Raw genomic sequence first — 23180 nt, forward strand, 5'->3', positions numbered from 1 at the left:
TCTAATTTTTGCTCCATTATTTGTTCTTGTTCTTGATTTTGATCTTTTTCTCGCTCTTCCTTATGATTTCCCATGTTGATTGGGATAATTTTCAATCTAATTCTTATTCCCGGTCTCATTCTCATTTCCTTCCTTTTTCTCCTTCTTTCTTCATGTTTTCCACTTTCCTTTCAGTTTTTGCTGACGATCTCGTTCTCGTTTTCGTTATTACTGTTGTTTTCCTCTTTATCTATTTATTTCTCATTTTTTGCTTTTTTCGCCTTTTTCTCCTTGTCTATTTTGTTCATGTTTTCCTTCTGCTTTTCATTTTAGATCTTATTTTCGGTCTCTTTTTTTCAATTATTAGAATTGATAATCTAATTTTCTTAGAAGATAAAGTTTGCAAATTGCGATGAGAAATATTCTGAAAAAATAATACAAAATGAAGATATTGTGAGATGATCTGTGATTCCAAGAGTATGGATTTGTATAAAGAATCAATAATCAAATTGAACATGTTTTTTTGCAACACGCTGGAGATCAAAAATCGATTTGTAATGTACGAATCCATTTAATACTATCGTTGTATTAAAGCGGGGCTGATTGATGGAGTGGTGGTCTCGGTACTGGATAGCAAGCGGGAACCCTGCGTTCGATTGAGCTTACTTTTCTTGATTTGATGTTATATAATAACAATATACTCTTAATTTTTTGTTTTGTGAACCGATAACCAGCCTGTGGGATCATTGATTTATAACGTTGTGTTGCACCGTAGTAAAAACATTTCTACTTAATGTCACAAAAGTAGAAATCGCATTGAGTCTAATCTTGCACTTGGTTAAGAGCTATTTTGCTTTCAGCTGTATTTCCGTGTAGAAAAGAAAACTGGGACTGACCAGTTCTTGCCAGACTATTGGCATTTTCTTTAAGTTCAGGTATAAGTAAGGCTCCCATGTTTGAATCCTTACAAGCACGGTAAAAAATAAGACGCTTCGACTGACCTGGTTTCAGTTAGAAATCACGTATAGGAACTGTTCAAAGGTAGCAACAGAAATTTGGGGCATCTTCAGTTGATTCAGGGCGATTCCGTTAACAAATAGGGCTTCTCGCGGACGTTAGACTGTTTCCAAAGGACAGTAAGAAAACTGTTCAATCTACTAATATATTCTTTCATTCTAGGGAAAAGATGGTTGCGAGTATCACCTGGGTCTGACCCCAACCGGAATTCTGGTGTTCGAGGGCATCCAGAAGATTGGTCTGTTCTTCTGGCCCAAGATTGGGAAGCTGGATTTCAAGAAGAAGAAACTGACACTGGTGGTGGTGGAAGACGACGATCACGGCCGGGAACAGGAGCATACCTTTGTCTTTCGGCTGCACAACGAGAAGGCCTGCAAGCATCTGTGGAAATGTGCAGTCGAACATCATGCCTTCTTTCGGTTGCGTGCCCCGGTCAAGGGACCGTCCGCACGGCAAAACTTTTTTCGGATGGGCTCCCGCTTCCGATACTCTGGCAAGACAGAGTTCCAGACAACGCAACAGAATCGAGCCCGCCGGACGGTGCAGTTTGAGCGGCGACCATCGCAACGATTCGCACGCCGCCAGTCCCATGTGCTGCGGGAACGGCAAAAGCAGGTCTCTTCCGATCAGACGCAACAGCAGTCGACAGCACGACGGCAATCACCGACCGCCGATGACGCTCAGACGACTTCCACCTCCGGAACATCCACTCCATCAGCGAATACGGTGATACACAATCACATTTCTGCTTCGGCTAGCAGCACCTCCGACATCGGAGTGCACGTCGTGAATGGGAACCTTCCGTCGCTTAGCTCGAATAAGTCAATGTCTTCCAGCGAAGATGTCACCAACGCTAAGCTGGGCTCGTTCGGAAAAGCTGGAATTTCGTACAAGTATTTGGTTTTTCTTACAATCAGTTTATTGTGAAACTTATGTTGCATCTACTATTTTTAGATCTGAGGAACCCGTCGGGAAACTGATCGATCACGACGTTCCGTTTATCCGGCCACCGGGCCATCACCATGGTGGTGGATCCTTTGGAAAGGCGTCGATCTGTTCCGGATTCAGTATCAAAACGAATTCCTCCGATCGGGACAGTCAGCTGGATACGTTGATGAAATCGATTGCGAAAGATCCGGCCCCCTCGTTGCACGGAGTGGAACTGAACGATGCTAGTAGCTTTAAGATAACCATCAACAAAACTTCCGAACTGGAGACCAATAACGACACGCTGAAAAAGCTGGCCGCTAGTCCGGCCGAGAAACCGAATAATCAAATTAAGCTTTCGAATGCCGCGGTGACACCGCTGCCACCTGGGCAGATTAAGTGTAACATTTTGAAAGGTACTTTTTCGATTGGTTTCCGGTTTCGATTGATGTTTTGGTGATGGATTTTATTCAATCATTTGATCTTTTTTTAGCACGGGTAGAGGAAGAACTACATCCTAAGCTAACAAACCACCAACTGTACGTACCAAGTCAACCGCTGAACGATGGTCCGGATTCACTGAATGCAGCTACCTTCGTATCGGTGGTAAGTACCGGAATATCTGTTTTTTTTTTGTTGTTGCACATTGGGTTAACTGTTTTATGGTAGCCTGCACTATGATTGCCTGAATATATAGTCACGTTTTTTTTTTCTTGACGTATTGATAGCATTTACGAACTAAAAACACCCTTTCTGTTCATCAAGTGCTCATCAATTGACATCTGTTAATTTTGCTAGTTGCATACGCTAAGCAAAAACCATCAAAAAAAAAACTCATGCAAGCTTTATGTATTCTTCTTTGTTTTTTTTTTAATTCCATATATCGTATCATGAACAAAATGTATCATGTGTGTGTGTTGTGTTGATTTCGTTTGATTGAAAAACATGTACCATAATAATCTGCAATCTCGGTCGAAAAAAACACCTCGAAACCGTGTGTCACCCATCAGGGTGGTGATAAGTTAACACTAAACCTAACAGGAACCACAACTCCTACGGTCAGCGGTTATACGACAATCACCACCATGATATCGAGCCCGATGGCACTCACTCCGACATCGCCGATCCACACGATGAAAACCTTTTTACCACCGGTGACGACGCCACCACCGTCGCTAATGTCCACCACCAGTACCACGGCGGCTGTCCACAACAGTCTAACGGAGCTAGCACCCCTCGTGAATGGACTGGGTGCAGCCGACAATGTCACCGTGACGCATTTTTCCGAACAGAAAGGAGGAATTGTGGAAAAGATCAGTGTCCCGTCTCCGTCGAGTGGTTTACTGGATACATCTTTGACTACGGAAAAACTAGCCAACAACAATCCGTTCCTCAACATGTCCAATCCATCCTCTCCAACGATGCTAATCAGTCCCCTCAAATCATCCACCAATCCGTTCCACAACATTTCCAATTCTTCCAGCAGCTCGGGTGAAACTGTACTGCACTCAGCAGAGACCGTTCCAAGCTCACCGCCACAATCGACTGAGTTCAAAAGTAGTAATCCATTCAAGGACAGTAGTACCCGGGCCCGTAGTAAGTCACCGGCTTTGATCAAGCAAACCCAAGCCGGTAGCAGCAGCAGAGGCGTTTCGCCCAACAGCAACGGTTCGGTGATTACGATGGATCTAAAGGATCTGAAAAGGGCTCCCAGTTTTAACAAAGCCCGGAAAGTGGACATACCGACGGTGGCGAAAAAGGACGTCACGGATTGTGCTACTGGCCCGACTAGCCCGGAAGGAGGAGGTGGTGGTGATGATATGGTCAACGATTCGAAACCGATGAAGGTATGTTTTTTTTGTTTCCAGGAAAGCATGGTTTCTTAGCCTTTAAGGTACGGAACGGAATGTTTGCATGTTTGGGGAATGGTTCATCGTTTGCATACTACATTTACGGACACATCACAGCTCTGGTTTGTCACTAATCTAGTTTAAAAAGTTATGTACTTTTAATTTGATTCTTTTTTGTATAAAACCACGTATTTGTTTTTCTTCAGGGGTGTACATTTGAAAAGTACAATCATTTGGGAAATCTTGGGCTGGGAATAACATCTACAGCTTTGGAAATCGTTTACTCATCAATTCGAATGGACAATTTACTATCCCATGAAAACTGGAACGATTCTCTGACTGATGTTAAAGAAGCTGTAGAGTTTTCAGGTGCAGTAGTTGAAGACGCTATTTCGCAGGCTACTCCCCCAGACGATCACCGCTGAAACCTCCTTGGTCTGATCAACGCTCCTTGGTCTGATTATGTGATTAGTGCATCATTCAATTCTTGCGAGATTCGGGAGAAAGAAAACGAAAGTAAGAAGATGAACATTTAAGTGCTGTTACGACCAAGAATTGGTCAAATATGAATGAATAAGTAAATAGTTTCAACATTTCATTAAAAATTCATATCATGTCTATATTCCAAATTTAATTCATACAAAATACAGAAAAAAATAATTCTGGTCCAAGTTCAGAATCCAGATGGTTCGAATGATTTCCAGAATTCGAGTCCGCAATCTTGTTCAGAATGCTGAGGTCAGATCCAGAATTTAGATTCATGTTCGGAATTCAGGTTCAGAATCCTGCTTCTCGGTTCAGAATTTAGGTTCAAATCCAAAATTTCTGCCAGGAATTCAGACCCAGAATCTAGGCCTGGGATCAGAACTCATGTCCAAAACACACGAAAACCTATGTATTCCTGTCAGGAGTTCAGGTCTACAACCCAGGTCAAAAATACAGGCCTAGAATTCGGATCCCGATTTTCGCTCAAGAATACAGGGCCAGTCTAGAACTCAGGTGAAGAGACAAGGTTCAGGATATAGTTTCAAGTTCAATAACTCTGTCAAGAACTGAAGACCAGGTTGAAAATTAAATTCCAGAACACAGATCCAGAATTCAGGTTTAGGTTAAAAAATCTCTATCATGAATTTTGGTCCAGAATCTGAGTCCAGTTTCAGAATTCACATTCATATATTCAGAATTGAGGTCCAGCATCCCGTTCCAGAATCCAGATCCAGACTAGGAATTCCGGTCCAGAATTGAAGTCCTGATTTTAGGTTCAAAATTCAGATTCTGCACTAAGATCACAAATCCATGTTCAGAGGTTAGGTCAAGTTACACAATTCAGGTCCAGGTTCTTAGTTTCAATTATAGCACGGAATCCTGGTCTGGAGTTCAGATCTTGGCTTAGAATCCATGTACAGAATCCAGGTTCAGATTCAGAATTCAAATAAAGAATTCTGTATCAAGTTCAGAATACAGAATCAGAATCCAAGGTCGGAATGCAGGTCCAGAACTCAGATCCAGAACCCAGGTCCTCAATCATGCTTCAAAATTTTGGCCCAGAATCCAAGTCCAGAGTTATGTTTCTGAATCCACCTTCAGGTTCAGAATCCAAAATCAGGATCAAGTTTCAGGTTCACGATTCTGGTGCATTCTCAGTATCTTAGTCAAATTTTTTTAAGGAAAAATCTTGTTTGGAATTCTGAATCCAGCTCTAGAATCCTGCTTCAAATTTAGATTCAAAACCTTCATCGAGAGCTCAAGCCAAGATCCAAGTGTAGATTTCTGCTTCAGGTTCAGAATCTCTGTCAGTATTTTGGTTCAAGAACCATGTCCAGATTCAGTATCCAGATCCAGAAACCTTGTCGGATATCCAAATCTAGAGTCCTGGCTCCGAATCCTGGTCTAGGCTTAGAATATTTGTCAATATTTTAGGTTCAAGTTTTCTCAAATAAAACCAAATCGAATTTCAGAAACAAAAATTCAAATTAAAATAAACTTATAGTCCCACACAAAATTAATTAATTTTATCCAAAGCTGACTTCCGATTCTGGAATTACAGGAGGATTTTAAAATTCAAATCGATATAGAAGATGATAATCCCAAAAAGCTTGAAAGTTAAACTCAAAACTATTGCAATTTATTCGTCATACGAATCGGTTTGGGTTATGCTGGTTCCTGAATACCGGCTCTGGAAGTACCTTAAATTACCGTAAACTCTAAAGTGGAACTTACTTCGACATATCATGGAATGTTTCATCGATTGTCCCACTTTAAGATTCAAATTCGATCCGATTTGCAGTAAGTGATTAAAATCTCAAATTGCCGCTTAAAACGACGGTCATTAAAATAATGTCATGAAAACTGAAACACCGAAGAATATTCATGCAAAAAACACATGCGGATTGATAAAAAAAGGTATCATCTCACTGCTAGGTGGATTAAGCACGTTTTTTTAATAACCATAGAACCAAATACTAACAAATGTTATCAACAAAAGTTTATCACCAAAAGTTTGTCGGTTTCTGTTCAGATTCAGAAAAAAAACGTTCTTTGCAAATTTTTGAAGCTTGTAAGTTTTATGAAACACCAAAAAATCAAGGATATGCGAACGTTTCAGAAATTGGTAATGTGGAAATCGAAAGAAGATTTTTGCACTCAAAGAAATTGATGTCTGATGGAAGATATCATCTCAGTGAAAACACATTCAATAAAGAACGTAATAAATGGAATGCCTCTATTCGCTGCTGCGTTCGACATAATCAATAATCACATAACGTTCTCCAAGTTAAGTAGACTGGGATTCAACGGATCACTTTTGAATTGGCACCGATCATATCTGGTCGGTGTCATGAAATGGTAGTGAAAATAGGAGACTGTACAACCTCAGCATTTGTGTTACCTCTGGAGTTGCTCAAAGAAGTCATCTTGGACCGTTTATAATTTCATTGTATCTCAACGATTTAAATTTTTCGATCAAGTGTATGAAACTATCGTTCGCCGATGACTTCAAAATATTTCATATAATTAAATCATATAAATTACTAAAGAAACACTAGATTCAAGGAATTGTATCATTTGGATGGTGTTAATCTGTTAATGCAAAAGATGAGGAAGTTTTGTGCCTGCTGAAGAGCAAGTTTGACAGAAACTAACTCCAGTGGGCTGTTTACTGCTTCAAATAAAAGAATTAAAGAATATAAGAGGAAAAGCTTGCCGAGCAAGAAGATGTTAAAGCAAAACAAAATGTCTTCGCTAAAATCTGTTTAACTTCTTTTAAAGTCACAATTGTAAGCAGTTTTATTTTGACTGTAACATTTTCGTTAAAATAGTGATTTAAACAATAGAATATGATTTTACACATAATAAGCTAAGCTTTTCTTCTAGAAGTAGCTGTTTTCGAGAAATTTCAATATGAAATTCAAAGAAGGTTGACTTTTAATGAAGGATTGGATGTTAAGTTTTAAATAAAAATTTTAGAGACGTTTTTTTTTCTTGGATTTTATCGCTTAATTTTTTACCTCTTGAATTTGGAAATTTCTTAACCGATTCTTAGAAACTTAGATGTAAAGAAAAGGTCTGGAAATTCTTAAAAAATTCCCAGAAAAGTTGATCCAGATCCGACTTTTGGTTTTGGAATTACAGCTCGATACCAATTTTACGAGGTGCAAATTTTTATAAAACTTACTGATAAATTCTTCTAGTTGGCAAACCTTGTTAGTTAGTGGATATATAAATCCACTTTGGGACTACTAGTCCCCGGTTTTCGCTTTCGAACGTACCTTTAATAGTGACAAAAAAATGGAACTTACTTCGATTTCTCAGCAACGGTTGAACTGATTTTCACAAATCATAATATTAAAGCTCCTAGTGTCTTCAAAGATACTGTGCAGTTTCATATAGATCCGACTTCCGGTTCCGAAATTGAAGGGCGATGAGTATCAAAACTTTCAAACTATCATACAAAATGATGCAAAACCGGTATCCATTGGTACGTGCTGGCACGGAAGAAGAAAACACCACCGCCAAGCACAGTTTCATACAAATCGGAAAAAGTCGATCCTAATTTTGCCACTTTTTCTGCTGATAATTTCTAGAATTGTTCACGAATAGCGAAAAACACCTAAATACAAAAAAACGGTAACAAAAGATAATTGTTAATTTGCTTCCGCTTGCAATTTATGTTTATGATATAAGCAATTGTTTTTTAAAGCATGTTTAGTTTGAGCACTGTACATAGATTTGTAAATTTTCCACTCACATAGAATAAGTTTTTTTTTTGAATTAGTTTATATTTTATTAGTCTAACATATGGTAAGCATGGGTCACGAAGAAGTTTCCTAAATCTTAAACGTAAGTACACGCTACTAATAACCTTAGCAAATTGTAAGCTTGACTACTAATCAAATCATCACTAAAACGCTAACATGCTTGTAAATTAAACGATTATTTAGTACCATTAAGTTTGAGTTTAAATACGGAATGTTTGGTGAATAATTTTTTCCTGTAAAGTAACTTAACACCCCACTAATCAGTCCATCTTTCTATCATACCAAATCGACTACGCAGGAAGCCCTCAAGGAGAACATCAAACCGCACTCGATGGACATTTCACCGTGGCTCGTGTCGTCCGATGTGGTGACCGGTTCAACCAAGACCAAGGAGGCTACCATCATCCGGAAGTCGGTCATTACTACGCAACTGTAGATGGGGGCTCCGACCGGGGAAGCTCGTTTGTTTGTTTTATGTGTTTTTGATGTAAATTAGTAACTACTACCGATCATACTAGATGCTAGTATACCGTTTTGACCGTTTGTGCTTGTTTTTATTGTTTAACGATTCGAGAAGGTTCTGTTGTTTGTTAGAAGACCAGGCACCAGAGATGGTATTTTTATTCAAAAAAATATACCCGTCCTAAGTACTTAAAAACGAATGTTACAGGCAGTATAGTCAGGTATTTTGCCAGGCAAATCGAGCAACACCTCCCTTTTAGCAGCAGCTACAGTTATCCGCATAGTATTAAATGATCTCAACACATTCCACAAGACATACCAGCAGAACCAGCTTTTCTAAAGTCGACGAATTTATGTGGCACTAAAATCCACAGAAGGTTTAAACTAATTTGCTCAAAGCAAGATAGGTGCTTCCTGAAGGCTGAATACATTGAATGAAACCGATGCATTCTCCTGCTTATTCAAAAAAAAATGGTACTGTTTTATGTAAATACCGCGAGTACATCGAATCCAGCATCAGCTTTTATACATTCGGAAATCAGCACAGAATAGAATGTGGTGTGAAGGTTGCTTTGCGCGTTTGCAATCCGGCCCTCCACCTGAACATATTCCACTAAGACCACTTTGTTGTCGCATCACCAACTTGTAAGTGCACTAACAAGATTCTGGTGCCATTGAATGAAGTGTTGACAGTCGAGGTAGAGAAATCTGGCGAACCGTACCGTGTTATAATCGAATTATAAACAGAAGTGAAGTGCAAAAACTTGTATTTATTCAGAGGGATTTTTTTCTGTTCTATTTTGCTTCACCCGATCCCAACCGGGCCGAGGTTGCATGTGACGACGTAATAATAATTTTAAAAGTTATTATCCTACTCCAGCTGACGACGGTACTTGAGACGACCAGTCAGCTTAAATATTATTATTCTAGAAGAAAATATATTCGTTAGGAAGATGCCTTATTGATATAACGGGTGATTTTTTAAGAGCTTGAGAACTTTTTTAAACAATAAAACGCATAAAATTTGCAAAATCTCATCGGTTCTTTATTTTGAACGTTAGATTGGTACATGACATTTACTTTTTGAAGATAATTTCATTTAAATGTTGACCGCGGCTGCGTCTTAGGTGGTCCATTCGGAAAGTCCAATTTTGGGCAACTTTTTCGAGCATTTCGGCCGGAATAGCCCGAATTTCTTCGGAAATGTTGTCTTCCAAAGCTGGAATAGTTACTGGCTTATTTCTGTAGACTTTAGACTTGACGTAGCCCCACAAAAAATAGTCTAAAGGCGTCAAATCGCATGATCTTGGTGGCCAACTTACCGGTCCATTTCTTGAGATGAATTGTTCTCCGAAGTTTTCCCTCAAAATGGCCATAGAATCGCGAGCTGTGTGGCATGTAGCGCCATCTTGTTGAAACCACATGTCAACCAAGTTCAGTTCTTCCATTTTTGGCAACAAAAAGTTTGTTAGCATCGAACGATAGCGATCGCCATTCACTGTAACGTTGCGTCCAACAGCATCTTTGAAAAAATACGGTCCAATGATTCCACCAGCGTACAAACCACACCAAACAGTGCATTTTTCGGGATGCATGGGCAGTTCTTGAACGGCTTCTGGTTGCTCTTCACTCCAAATGCGGCAATTTTGCTTATTTACGTAGCCATTCAACCAGAAATGAGCCTCATCGCTGAACAAAATTTGTCGATAAAAAAGCGGATTTTCTGCCAACTTTTCTAGGGCCCATTCACTGAAAATTCGACGTTGTGGCAGATCGTTCGGCTTCATGATGAAATGTCAGAGCATACTGAGCAAATAATAATGCATGAAAATCATAACCTCAAAAAATCTGAGCAAATACTAATGCATGAAAATCCTAACCTCAAAAAAATCACCTTTTAGAAGAAGAAGAAGAGTATAAACGAAACGTGAGAGCGAGAATCAAAACTTTTATCTTTATCCATATACAAAATTTTAACAAAATACCTTTTATGAAATTGGACGTTTGTAGCCACACGATACTTAAGTGGTGTATAAATAAACAGAGAGCGAGAGAGAGTAACAAACACCGAATAGTCTGAATGATGAAGTAAATCGAATTAATGGTAAGATGGTTTTTCAGCGATTGAAGATAGCAACTTTTTGAGAGGTCTTTTTACGCAATCGATGACCCCATTAGTGATGAATCGTGTAATAAAATTTAAAATATTGTAGCCGGCTAAGAATTGAATTATCCGAAATTCTCTTTATTGTATCTTCACTGCCACTTATTTAGAACTAAAAATAATGAAGGTTTCGTCCAAAATAATCCATGTATTGGACTCTTCCTTATCTGGAGCCCATTTAGGTATTGCAAAAAGTCATCAGATTTCACTACCACCCAATGCTCAATTCTATGGTCTGGAAAATGCCATATACATAACCAGTTTAAATTTACGTTTTGTTAGCGGTCAAATTGTCGTCAAAGGTTAGCAATTCCTTATCTCATGCCTCACGCTACAACCAGATTTAAGAGCGATTTATGCGGATACCTTCTACCTGACTTTTGGTACATTTAGTATCTTGGGAACGGGGTTCTAAAATAAACGACAGGATACACGTATTAATGATCGTAAGGGATTATTCAAAAACGAGTTATAAATAAAAACGCGGTGAGCGACACTCCAGTGCTCCATGATGGAAAACTACTAGACGAAGATAAACCTTCATTCTTCTTCCTTCCGATGCCGTGTTTGGTTCCAGTATAACCGGAGAACAAAATGGTGTCAGATTCCTTTGCGCACCTCTGTAAAACCTCATAAACGTACGCTGACAAAAACGGGCGGGTGGGTAATGTCGAAGACATAGCTGGAGGACGCGAATACGAACAAAACTGACATGCTTCTTTCACACCTTCGAATATCAATAATCGTTCATATTATTTGATTTATTATGTGAGTGTTATAACTTTCACTGTCTCGTTTCTAGAATTGTTGCTCTGGCTCCGTAATTCGGTTGTAAAATTCAGGTTCGAAATCCAGATCAAAAGTTTAGTACATTAATTTATTTTTAGAATTCAGTTGTGTTCAGTTTCATTTTCAGATTTAAGGATCCAAATTCAATTCTGTAACTGAACACTGAGCTTGAATTTCGAGCCTGACTTAAAGTACAGAATCCAATTCCGAAATCTAGTTCCAGAATCCAAGTTCCGACTCCAATTCCAGTATGCTTAATTTAAATCATGGAAAAGAACTTAGAAACTGGAATCAGGAATTAAATCCAGGCTCAGAAGTCAGTTTCAAAATTCTGGTTCAGATCTAAAATTTTGATCCAAAATCTAGAATGAATTCAAGATTCACATTCTAAATTTTGTTTCGGAATTCTGAATTTTTGTTCTAGAATGAAAATTCTGGATACGGATTCCGAACTTAAAGTAGAGCACTGAAACCAATCAAAAATCAATAAAGCTTTCCGGTCAAAAGTATTACATTTCTACTGGACGTGGGTAACATGATTTGGCAAGCGATTTGCAGTTTGTGATCTGAAAATTGGTTTAATTTGTTTAATTTGGGATAGGTTAATTTTTTGGCAATATTTGGCCAGCTGCTACTACTTCAAGGTCGTTCCGGAGTGGTATTCTGTCGACAAGATCGATACTGATACTGAGCAATTTCGAAGTAGCAACTGCGATGAAGCGCCGATGCAGTTGAAGATAATAAGTAGTTTTGGTCAAATTTGAAGAAATGCACTGATTCTGTATCCATATCCACTGTGCGGGGTCCATCAAGAGGAAGGTTCAAGATTTCATTGAAACTGGAGAAATGTATCCATCTAACATTGTAACTTTGAAGCTTTAATATAAGTACTGTAAATAACCACTCGATGGACTTTTCATACCTATCGAATCACGAATTACAAGTCATTTTGTCGCGAACTAATTTATTTTTAGTCAGCCTTAGATTAGTTATGGGCAGCCTCCCAGATAAAAGTTCTACAACGACATCAGTCAAGATCATGTCCCTTTCGTGTTTGGCGGTAATTTTGCAAGAAAGTTTTGATCTGGCAAGGTATTTGTAGTAGCGGACAAAAAACCCAAAATAAAAAACAAACAAGACCATGGATTCCCAAATGTACAAGCAGAAGTGCCTGAAAATGTGTATTTTTTCTGTTCTTAAAGCTCACAATGGATCTGTACAGTTTTGGTGTGATTTGGCAAGCTGTCACTATTTGTATCGCGACGACGGGGTGGAGTTTTTCTTTCCATCCAACTACTCTAAGTTCTGGAAAATTGTGAATTATTTTGGAAATTCCAAAAAAATAATTGAAGAAGAATGGAAAAAGCTAACCCAAGATGCGACAGAGATGACGAGGACAAAACCGTCGGTCGGATTAGCCAACAGACTTTACAACTTATAATACACTGGGGTTTCTTTTTACGCGGATTTCCGAAGTTACGCGGATTTCCAAAGTTACGCGGTTTTTTCACGCGGTACGTAATCCCCGCGTAAAAAGAGACCTCAGTGTAAGTGAAAATAGAAAAATTATTCGACATTTGATCAAACTCAAAACCTAATAGTTTTGTCGTTATCGGATTCCGACTAAAAGCTATAAATTTATTAAATATGAGTCGTATGTAGTTTAATCAGCCAGGAAGACGATTGTTATTTTTTCAAAAAGAGACTCTCTTATCAGAAGTCGAGTACGGAGCCAGAATCTAGGAATTCCTTGTAGTCTTCTGTTCAATTTGGCTGTTTCATCGTGTGTTTGACATGCAGGGTAGTTTAATTGGTTAAACGATTTCCACGGATAGGAACTAACCACGGGTTCGAGTCTCGTCTCTGTGGTAACTTTTTTGCGGTTTTCAATTTCATAGTCGTATTCGCATGCCATTTTTGCAATCTGTTGATCTCGTTAGATACTGATCAAATTGTCTTAATTAGACTAAAACAAATCGATTGAAATTTATTGTGAATTTGTTCAATAAAACTCAAGTTTAAAAAGTTCAACAATTTTATTCTTTCCTTTGGCTTCTTCCGTACAGCTAATATGTAATAATTTTTTTATTTTAATAAATAGGTTGATGTAAAACAATCACTAGGAAACGAATTCGAGTCGATGGTTTCACTCAAAAGAAGGGGATGCGAAAACTAGTAAGGAACACAAAAAAATACTCAGCGCTCAAACGCTCGAACGCGATGTGAACAAGGCAGTCTTGAAATGATTCGATTAGTTCGAAATGAAGAATTAAATTTCTGCAAAAAACAATTTGCATTATTAAAGCTAGTAACACTGATGTTTGTGACGCTCGATCGTGGCCGCTTAGAAGCACTTGCGATGAACGATTCCGGGACCGGATTCGTCGTACTCTTGCTTGGAGATCCACATCTGCTGGAAGGTCGACAGTGAGGCCAGGATGGATCCACCGATCCAGACGGAGTATTTACGCTCCGGGGGGGCAATGATCTTGATTTTTATGGTGGATGGAGCGAGGGCGGTGATTTCCTTCTGCATACGATCGGCAATACCGGGATACATGGTGGTACCGCCCGACATTACGATGTTAGCGTACAGATCCTTACGGATATCGACATCGCATTTCATGATCGAGTTGTAAACGGTTTCGTGAATGCCACACGACTCCATTCCCAGGAAGGATGGCTGGAAGAGAGATTCCGGACAGCGGAAACGTTCGTTTCCAATGGTAATGACCTGTCCATCGGGAAGCTCATACGATTTCTCCAGAGCAGTAGAAGCGGCAGCAGTGGCCATTTCTTGTTCGAAATCCAATGCGACGTAGCACAGTTTTTCCTTGATATCACGAACGATTTCCCGCTCAGCTGTAGTGGTGAATGAATATCCACGTTCGGTAAGGATCTTCATCAGGTAGTCGGTAAGATCGCGACCAGCCAGATCAAGACGGAGGATGGCATGTGGTAAAGCATAACCCTCATAGATTGGGACCGTGTGCGAGACACCGTCACCTGAGTCCAACACGATACCGGTGGTACGACCGGATGCGTACAGTGACAGCACAGCTTGGATAGCGACGTACATGGCCGGTGAGTTGAAGGTTTCGAACATAATCTGAGTCATCTTCTCGCGGTTAGCCTTCGGGTTCAGTGGAGCCTCGGTCAGCAGAACCGGGTGCTCCTCGGGGGCCACTCGCAGTTCGTTGTAGAACGTGTGATGCCAGATCTTCTCCATATCGTCCCAGTTGGTGATGATACCGTGCTCGATCGGGTACTTCAACGTCAGGATACCTCGTTTGCTCTGTGCTTCGTCACCGACGTACGAGTCCTTCTGGCCCATACCGACCATCACGCCCTGGTGACGTGGCCGACCGACGATCGAAGGAAACACGGCACGCGGTGCATCGTCACCGGCGAAACCGGCCTTGCACATACCGGAACCGTTGTCAACGACCAGGGCTGCAACATCGTCGTCACACATTTTGGCGGTGAGTAATTATCTGGAATTTGCGAAAAGAGAAGAACGTGTTAAATCCGAGAACGATTCACATGAACACAAAATGACAAATGGAATCTTCTGATACCCCAAAACCAAGAAGGCCATGACAATTTTCAACACACGTGGCAGTAGCTGATGCGTTGAAAAAAACACTATACAACGTTTTCGTGTTTTTTTTTTCATAAATTCGCACAGAGTTTGAAAACGGCTTCAAAGAAGAAAATAATTATTCGTCGCAGAGTATTGTTCGAATTGTGCAACGGACTAAGAGGAGTAAATATCATCACGTAAAGCCGTAACTAGTTTATGACAATAAGCAGTTTTCGCAACAAGATATAAATCTGGTCTCGTTTGCAGTTAGAATAATAAAATTTTATAACAATTAACAAAACGAGAAATGGTTTAGATATGATATGTTGTTCGGGTATGAACTGCTAAAGTTCTGACAAGGTAAAATGTTATGAAGATTTATTTGCCACATACCAGGTTTCAACAGTGAATAAAGAGCATCTTGTTTTCTCGGGAATTCTGATTATCTGAAGTCAAACTCAGAGGTAAAACCTAACTAAAATTAATAACATTTTCGCCAGCACTTTGAATTTGAAATTTTAAATTTTCATGAAGCTTGATACGTCGTATGACAGTTTTACTGAATTAAGCGCGAACAAACGTCTTTTCCAAGAAAATCAAGGTTCAGAAATAATCCAAAGAGCGCCCAGTAACAAAAAAAAGTTGGGTGGGTAATGTCAGACACAAAACTGGATAACGTGAATACGAATAAAGCCAATATGCTTATTCCACTCTTCCAAATACCAATAATCGTACGTACTTGTTGAATTGATTGCTTTCAATGCTTCACTCGCAGAATTTTAATGGAGCATCAATATTAATGTGCGACTTATTGACGTTAAAAAAATATTCTGCCACACAGTCAAATAAGGTGAAACAAAATTGCAGAGTTGTATACGAGACACGACATTAAAAATGCAATCTTCAGACACATACAAAAATTGATTCAAATTTGAAAAATACACAACGATAAATTCATCATCATCTAGGATTTCTAAATGGAGAATAGGCATTAATTTGACATCAATTTCACAAACTTACTTGTCAAATTTGTCCCGAAAATACAATTTATTCAGCGATTTGGAAGAATATCAACAAAGCCGCTATCTTGGTTTTAAAAATCCCTATAACTAACAGATCGACTGAAAAGTTCGTATCGTTTCTATGAGAGGGCGCCACTAGAATTAAATCCATACCATTTTCAGTTAGTACCAACCTTCAAAAGATACGTGTATAAATTTGACAGCTGTCTAATTATTAGTTTGTGAGATATTGCATTTTGAGTGAAGCTACTTTTGTTATTGTGAAAAAAATGGAAAAAAAGGAATTTCGTGTGTTGATGAAACACTACTTTTTGATGAAAAAAAGTGCCGCCGATACCAAAAAATTACTTGATAAGTGCTATCCAGACTCTGCACCGGGCGAAGCAACAATTCGTAAGTGGTCTGCAAAATTTCGTACTGGTCATATGAGCACCGAAGACGATGAACGCAGTGGACGTCCAAAAGAGGCTGTTACCGATGAAAACGTGAAAAGAAATCCACAAAATGATTTTCAATGACCGTAAAGTGAAGTTGATCGAGATAGCTGACACCCTAAAGATATCAAAGGAACGTGTTGGACATATTATTCACGAATATTTGGATATGAGAAAGCTTTGTGCAAAATGGGTGCCGCGTGAGCTCACAATCGATCAAAAACAACAACGAATTGATGATTCTGAGCAGTGTTTGGAGCTGTTATAACGAAATAAAACCGATTTTTTTCGTCGATATATAACAATGGACGAAACATGGCTCCATCACTTCACTCCGGAGTCCAATCGACAGTCAGCTGAGTGGACTGCACGCGATGAACCGAACCCAAAGCGTGGAAAGACTCAACAATCGGCCGGTAAGGTTATGGCGTCTGTATTTTGGGATTCGCATGGTATAATTTTCATCGACTACCTTGAAAAGGGAAAAACCATCAACAGTGACTATTATATAGCGTTATTAGAGCGTTTGAAGAACGAAATTTAAAAAAACGGCCTCATTTGAAGAAGAAAAAAGTTTTGTTTCATCAAGGCAATGCACCGTGTCACAAGTCGATGAAAACCATGCTGAAATTGAACGAATTTGGCTTCGAATTGCTCCCTCATCCACCGTATTCTCCAGATTTGTCCCCCAGTGACTTTTTCCTGTTCTCAGACCTCAAGAGAATGCTCGCTGATAAAAAATTTAGAAGCAATGAAGAGGTAATCGCTGAAATTGAGGGCTATTTTGAGGCAAAGGACAAATCGTACTACAAAAATGGTATCGAAAAGTTGGAAGATCGCTATAATCGCTGTATCGCCTCTGATGGCAATTATGTTGAATAATAAAAACGAATTTTGGCAAAAAATGTGTGTTTCTATTAAACGATACGAGCTTTTCAGCCGAACTGTTATGACATTTCAGAGAGCTTTAATTTTGAGTAATTTATGGTTATCTCACACTTCTGAATATTCTAACACAAATTGCTGAACATATTTCCGATGGTATGGAGAAAAAAATATGTTGCTGTGTTAAGTACAATAAAAGATATTAACGATTGACTTCTACCCATTCTGGTGCAGAGTAAATTTAAGGAACATTGTTTCATTCGTCATCCTTTCTCTCGATCTATCACCCCTATTTTGTATTTCGATCGAATCGGATTACTTCGATCGAATGTCAAAATTTTGCATTCTGTAATTCGATCGAATTATGATTTTGTATGGAAAACTCGAACTCGATCGAGATACAGCATGCAAAATTTCGAACGGAATTCAGAATCGGGGTGTATACACGGGCAAAATTCCGATTCTAGAAATGAGCAAAACGAGTCATGATTTGGGGAAAAGAGTATATTCTCATGTTATGATAATACACCATGATTAAAAGTTCTCGGATCATGATCCATTTGGAATGATTTCGCTGAAATTTAAGCGTAACGCATTTGACGTTGATAGGTATAACTTCAGGCGTGTTTCTGCTACGATGGTAATCTTTGTAATATAAATTCAGGCGTTATGTTTAAAAATATGAAAATTTTAAATATGAATTAAATGGAATGGTGTGATGAAGGATATTTTTTTTAACTAATGTCTCAAATTATATACGAGGACGGGTATAGCGTGATGGGTAAGTCGATGCCCTTTCACGCAGCCCACCTGGGTTCGATTCCCAACCCCGCACATAGGGTCAGAAAATTTTTCTGGCCCGAAGAGGCGAACTACCTTAAGGTTAAAACCTCTATAATCAAAACAAAAAAAAATATATACATTTGAAGAACCAAACAGTGAAAGGCACGACAAATTTCTTCTAATCAGAATTATTAACAATTAAAATATTATGTTTTTGAAAAACAATGACACCTAAAATAACGTGTTCACTTGCGTTCATTGATTCAGTTTTGATTTTTTGTTTCAGAATTTAATCACTTAAACGAACTGCATGAAAACACGAGTAAATTAACCCTCTTAAATATAAACTCTATGTCGAATTCTTGCAAATACCGCGGAATGATTTTGCTTTTTTTCTTCGAAACATCATTTGCAAAATCGTCTTATTCAAAATATTTAGGTGAATCAATACAGCTTGTGTTGTGACATCTATGAAACAAATTTTTCAAAGTGGTTGAAAATTTTTTTTTTCTTATTTCATTAGATGGTTCCAAATTCATAGTCGACTTTATTTTTCGGTTTACGCTAGCTCTCGGAATGTTATTCTAACAACAGTCACATCAAATATGTTAGAATACATTCAGATATATTCATACAAAATGTAACGTGTTTAGTCTCTAATAATGTAAATATTCGGTTCATTATCTTTATGTAAACATTTTCAGTACTTCTTGCTTTTCGATGTCTGCTTTTTGCCTTAATCTATTAAGCAATTCCTCACATCATATGAGGCAGAGGGTTTAAAGTGATATCCGGGTAGAAAATTGGAGTTACGAGCTTTGACAGAAATACATTCCTCAAGTAACGCATTTTCGGACCACGATTAATTTTCATGGGAGAAGACTTTTTCCTCATGGTTTCATGAGAAAAAAAAATTATTGGCTTCATGATTTTATAATCATGACATCAGTAACGGATTTCTTTCCGTGTATCTCGTTGGCAGCAATTAAAAAAAATAAAACTGAGTTGATGGCGACGTTTACGTTTAAACGTAGACCCACAGCTTAGAAAGGGTACATCATTCTAAGGTAGAATGTATTCACATAAAAATTTTTGAGGTTAGTTTTTTTTAGATAGTGATTTTCCCTGAATACGACCAGACACAAAAGTCGGCTGAATATATTTCCAAAATAATAGATTACTTTTCAGATTATTCATAACTGATCACACAAACTTTCCACTAATTTTCCACAATTAAAAATTTTTTCGCTGACGTTTCGGGTCGAACTTCACGTCTGCCCAGCGACTCAAGTTGAACTGCTGCGGTACACTAGCAGTTCAATTTGAACTGCTATACACTGAGGAGTCGAAGACGAAACGAAGGAAGTAAAAGGTATGAAGTTTCTTGTCATTCTAAGCATCCTTATTAGTATACCAAATATGCACAGGTTGTAAATTGTTTCAATTCAAATTTTACAAATAGGTCACAATCGTTTGTACTTTTTCATAGAAATTTTTTTGAACACATAAAACCGAGATAGACAATCAAACTCAAAATTATCGCTCATATCGGAAAAACGAATTCGATTTCCAGTACCCAACTGAAAGGAGTGAAATCTTCCAGCGGTGCTCACCTGGGAAACTACACGAAACACAACTGAACTTTCGACACACTGTCCGAGTTGGTGCAACTTTCTTCTCAAGCTCAAGAACGCAGCTCGCTGCTAGTCCGGTATGCTACTGGCTAATTGGATTTACTATAATCCAATATTTATACCCTCGTACGGTGGGAAATATATTCGGCCACCAGTCAAACCAAACGGCTGGACTGGGCGAACGTCTTAAGTTTTCCTTGGCGCATGTCTCGGCACGCGAGTGGGTGTGGAAAATTTGACCATTTCCCTACATGCCGAAGGAAAATTCAAAACCCTCCAACCGACGCAGAATGAATGCCGTTGACGGTTTGGTGCTAGAAGCAACGTGACTCGTACATTGGATGGTGATTGGGGGGGCTATCATCGAACATTGCATAATCTCGTGATAAAGAAACCCAAATTTTATTCTCTTTCATTTTGATTAGCTTATCACACGTATCAACGTGTGATGATTTCGTAACCACACAGCGGAACGTAACTGTAAACCTAGGGTCTAGAAGCACTTGCGATGGACAATTCCGGGGCCGGCCTCATCGTATTCCTGCTTGGAGATCCACATCTGCTGGAAGGTGGACAGCGACCCAAGAATGGAGCCACCGATCCAGACGGAGTACTTTCGCTCTGGTGGTGCAATGATTTTGACCTTGATCGAGCTTGGTGCTAGGGTGGTCAACTCACGCTGCATCCGATCGGCGATTCCGGCAAACATGGTGGATCCTCCCGACAGCACGGTGTTGGAGAACAAATCCTTACGAATATCCACGTCGCACTTCTTGATCGAGTTGAATACGGTCTCGTGAATTCCCACGGATTCCATGCCGATGAACGATGGCTGGAAAAGCGTTTCCGGACAGCGGAACCGTTCGTTACCGATGGTGATGATTTGACCATCGGGAAGTTCGTAGGATTTTTCCAGAGCGGTCGAAGTGGATGCCGTGGCCATTTCTTGTTCAAAATCCAACGCGACATAGCAAAGTTTTTCTTTGATGTCACGTACAATTTCCCGCTCGGCCGTGGTTGTGAAGGTGTAGCCCCGCTCGGTAAGGATGGTCATCAGATAATCGGTTAAGTCACGACCAGCCAAATCCAAACGAAGAATCGCATGCGGTAGAGCGTACCCCTCGTAGATTGGAACCGTATGCGAGACACCATCACCGGAATCCATTACAATTCCTGAAATTTCAAGTGTTCTTCAATCCAATTTGCTATTATAACTTCTAAAGTTGGTCAATATTTACCCGTCGTACGTCCAGAAGCATACAAACTCAGCACAGCCTGAATGGCCACATACATCGCCGGACAGTTGAACGTTTCGAACATAATCTGAGTCATCTTTTCGCGGTTGGCCTTCGGATTCAGTGGAGCCTCGGTCAGCAGAACCGGATGCTCTTCCGGAGCCACTCGCAGTTCGTTGTAGAACGTGTGATGCCAGATCTTCTCCATATCATCCCAGTTGGATACGATTCCATGTTCGATCGGATACTTCAGGGTTAGAATTCCTCGTTTGCTTTGGGCCTCATCACCGACGTACGAGTCCTTCTGTCCCATACCGATCATCACACCCTGATGGCGGGCGCGTCCCACAATCGAAGGAAATACGGCACGTGGTGCATCGTCACCGGCGAATCCGGCCTTGCACATACCGGAACCATTATCGATAACCAAAGCGGTAATTTCCTCATCACACATCTTTGCACTTGTTTCGCTTTCAACTGAGCTTCTTCGACGAACGATGACTAAAGTGGGCTCCTAGTGTCGATTGGCCATTTATAGCCTATCGATAACGACCTTATCAATAGTCGTCGGAGCTATTGTGTGCGGGCGCTGCGACCGAGCGAGATAAAATCAGACAGCCGACGGTGCTACGTCATCATTTTGTTTGACAATTACAATACTACCGGAGAATCGGAGTGCACGATCGCCGTCCTATTCTATGAATGCGCGACCGAATCTGTTCCGAGTAGCGAGAATGTAATCTGCGAATCTGCACATTTCCTCGGTGGACTAGCTTGAACAACGGCAGATGTGGTGATTCGGTGTAACTTTGCACAGTGGGAGCGGCAGTGTAAACCGTGAAAAAATGTTATCGAGTTTGAAAGTTCGATTATTTTTCGATATAACATAACATATCCATTTCCATATACGTTTCCTCCACACAAAGCCCGGACAACCGAGTCACATCTATTACTAAATTAAGTTTGTTCCTAGTTATTCTTTAATACCGAAAGAACGGAGTAGGCGCTGCTCGAAATTGACACAAATGCTTTCAACTGTTAGAATTTCTGTTCCATTAATCTCATGGTGAAATCGTAGTAGGCACTGAAAATATGCGTTTTGAAATGCTGACAATTCTGTTTTATTTTCAGTTATTCTGAACAAGAAATTTAAGTTTACGAGCTGATAGAAAGAACCCCGAGAAAATTATTAATATTTCATGGTCACAGAAGACTAAATTTAATATTTATGATGGAGATGATGATAAAATCAAGAGAAATGTTGTTATTCATCGAGAGTTCAGTAGCAAATTTATTTGTTTTCGTGCTACTCTTTTACACAAGTTGTGATTTTCAGTACATCTGATTCTGAGACAAGTATTTGACCATCTGTTTCCACTGACTTCGCAGTCGATTCATAGCGTAAAGAAACTATTGCACGGTTGCTACAATGATCCGACTGATACTAAGAATCCGTCCTGGTCGGGGCTCGAACATACGCCAACCCGGGAATAAAAACGAGGGCAATTTTTACAAAAAAGAGTAAAATAATGGCGCTTTTTACCGCCTATAAGCAGGTTGAAAGTAACACATACTAATTTGTTATGTTAGTTTGGCACAAATCTCCAAATAACTAGGGGAACGTGCCATTTGAGCCAATTAGTTGTGATTCATGATACTTCGATATAATGAAACGTAACTTCTTAGATATACACTTATGACATTTTAGTCATCGCTCTATTACTCTTTATCTTTAAAATTTCTTTTTTATTATTGATTTTTTATTCTTATTCATTTGTTTATGTTTTATTCATTCACTCATAACCGTTTATCCTTTACTCTTATGTCTTTACTCTGCTTTTCACTCTTTACGCTACGCTTTACTCATTACTCTATTATTTACTCTTTATGTTTAGTCTTTGCTCGTTACTCTTTACTCTTTATTATTTACTCTTTACTCTTTGCTTTACTTTGACTCTTTACTCTTTGCCTTATTTTGACTCTTTACTCTTTACTCTCTACTCTTTATTCTTTACTCTTTACTCCTTACTCTTTACTCTTTACTCTTTACTATTTACTCTTTACTCTTTACTCCTTACTCCTTACTCTTTACTCTTTACTCTTTACTCTTTACTCTTTACTCTTTACTCTTTACTCTTTACTCTTTACTCTTTACTCTTT

General features: G+C 39.2%; 3 protein-coding genes across 4 annotated transcripts in view; 1 reads left to right on the top strand and 2 right to left on the bottom strand.

Annotated features, from left to right (window-relative positions):
- LOC131430653 (band 4.1-like protein 5) overlaps window positions 1-10703 on the top strand; it is a 42297-nt gene extending 31594 nt beyond the window's left edge. For both annotated transcript variants that reach the window (XM_058595781.1, XM_058595792.1), the window contains 5 exons: window positions 1159-1889; window positions 1951-2339; window positions 2417-2529; window positions 2934-3770; window positions 8328-10703. In XM_058595781.1, coding sequence (XP_058451764.1) covers window positions 1159-1889; window positions 1951-2339; window positions 2417-2529; window positions 2934-3770; window positions 8328-8465 — 2208 coding nt within the window. In that variant the 3' untranslated portion in view covers window positions 8466-10703. The remainder of the gene's footprint in view (window positions 1-1158; window positions 1890-1950; window positions 2340-2416; window positions 2530-2933; window positions 3771-8327) is intronic.
- Window positions 10704-13461: 2758 nt separating this feature from the next.
- Window positions 13462-19923, bottom strand: LOC131430660 (actin-87E). The gene is made up of 2 exons (XM_058595806.1): window positions 19765-19923; window positions 13462-14938 (listed from the first exon to the last, which is right to left on the bottom strand). Exon 2 carries the CDS (start codon window positions 14917-14919, stop codon window positions 13789-13791), a length of 1131 nt encoding a protein of 376 aa, XP_058451789.1. The 5' UTR covers window positions 14920-14938; window positions 19765-19923; the 3' UTR covers window positions 13462-13788.
- Window positions 19924-20171: 248 nt separating this feature from the next.
- Window positions 20172-21611, bottom strand: LOC131430668 (actin, muscle-type A2-like). The gene is made up of 2 exons (XM_058595818.1): window positions 21024-21611; window positions 20172-20958 (listed from the first exon to the last, which is right to left on the bottom strand). Exons 1-2 carry the CDS (start codon window positions 21472-21474, stop codon window positions 20279-20281), a joined length of 1131 nt encoding a protein of 376 aa, XP_058451801.1. The 5' UTR covers window positions 21475-21611; the 3' UTR covers window positions 20172-20278.
- Between the last annotated feature and the right edge of the window lie 1569 nt (window positions 21612-23180).

Source organism: Malaya genurostris, chromosome 1, assembly GCF_030247185.1.
Source record: "Malaya genurostris strain Urasoe2022 chromosome 1, Malgen_1.1, whole genome shotgun sequence".
Taxonomy (NCBI): domain Eukaryota; kingdom Metazoa; phylum Arthropoda; class Insecta; order Diptera; family Culicidae; genus Malaya; species Malaya genurostris.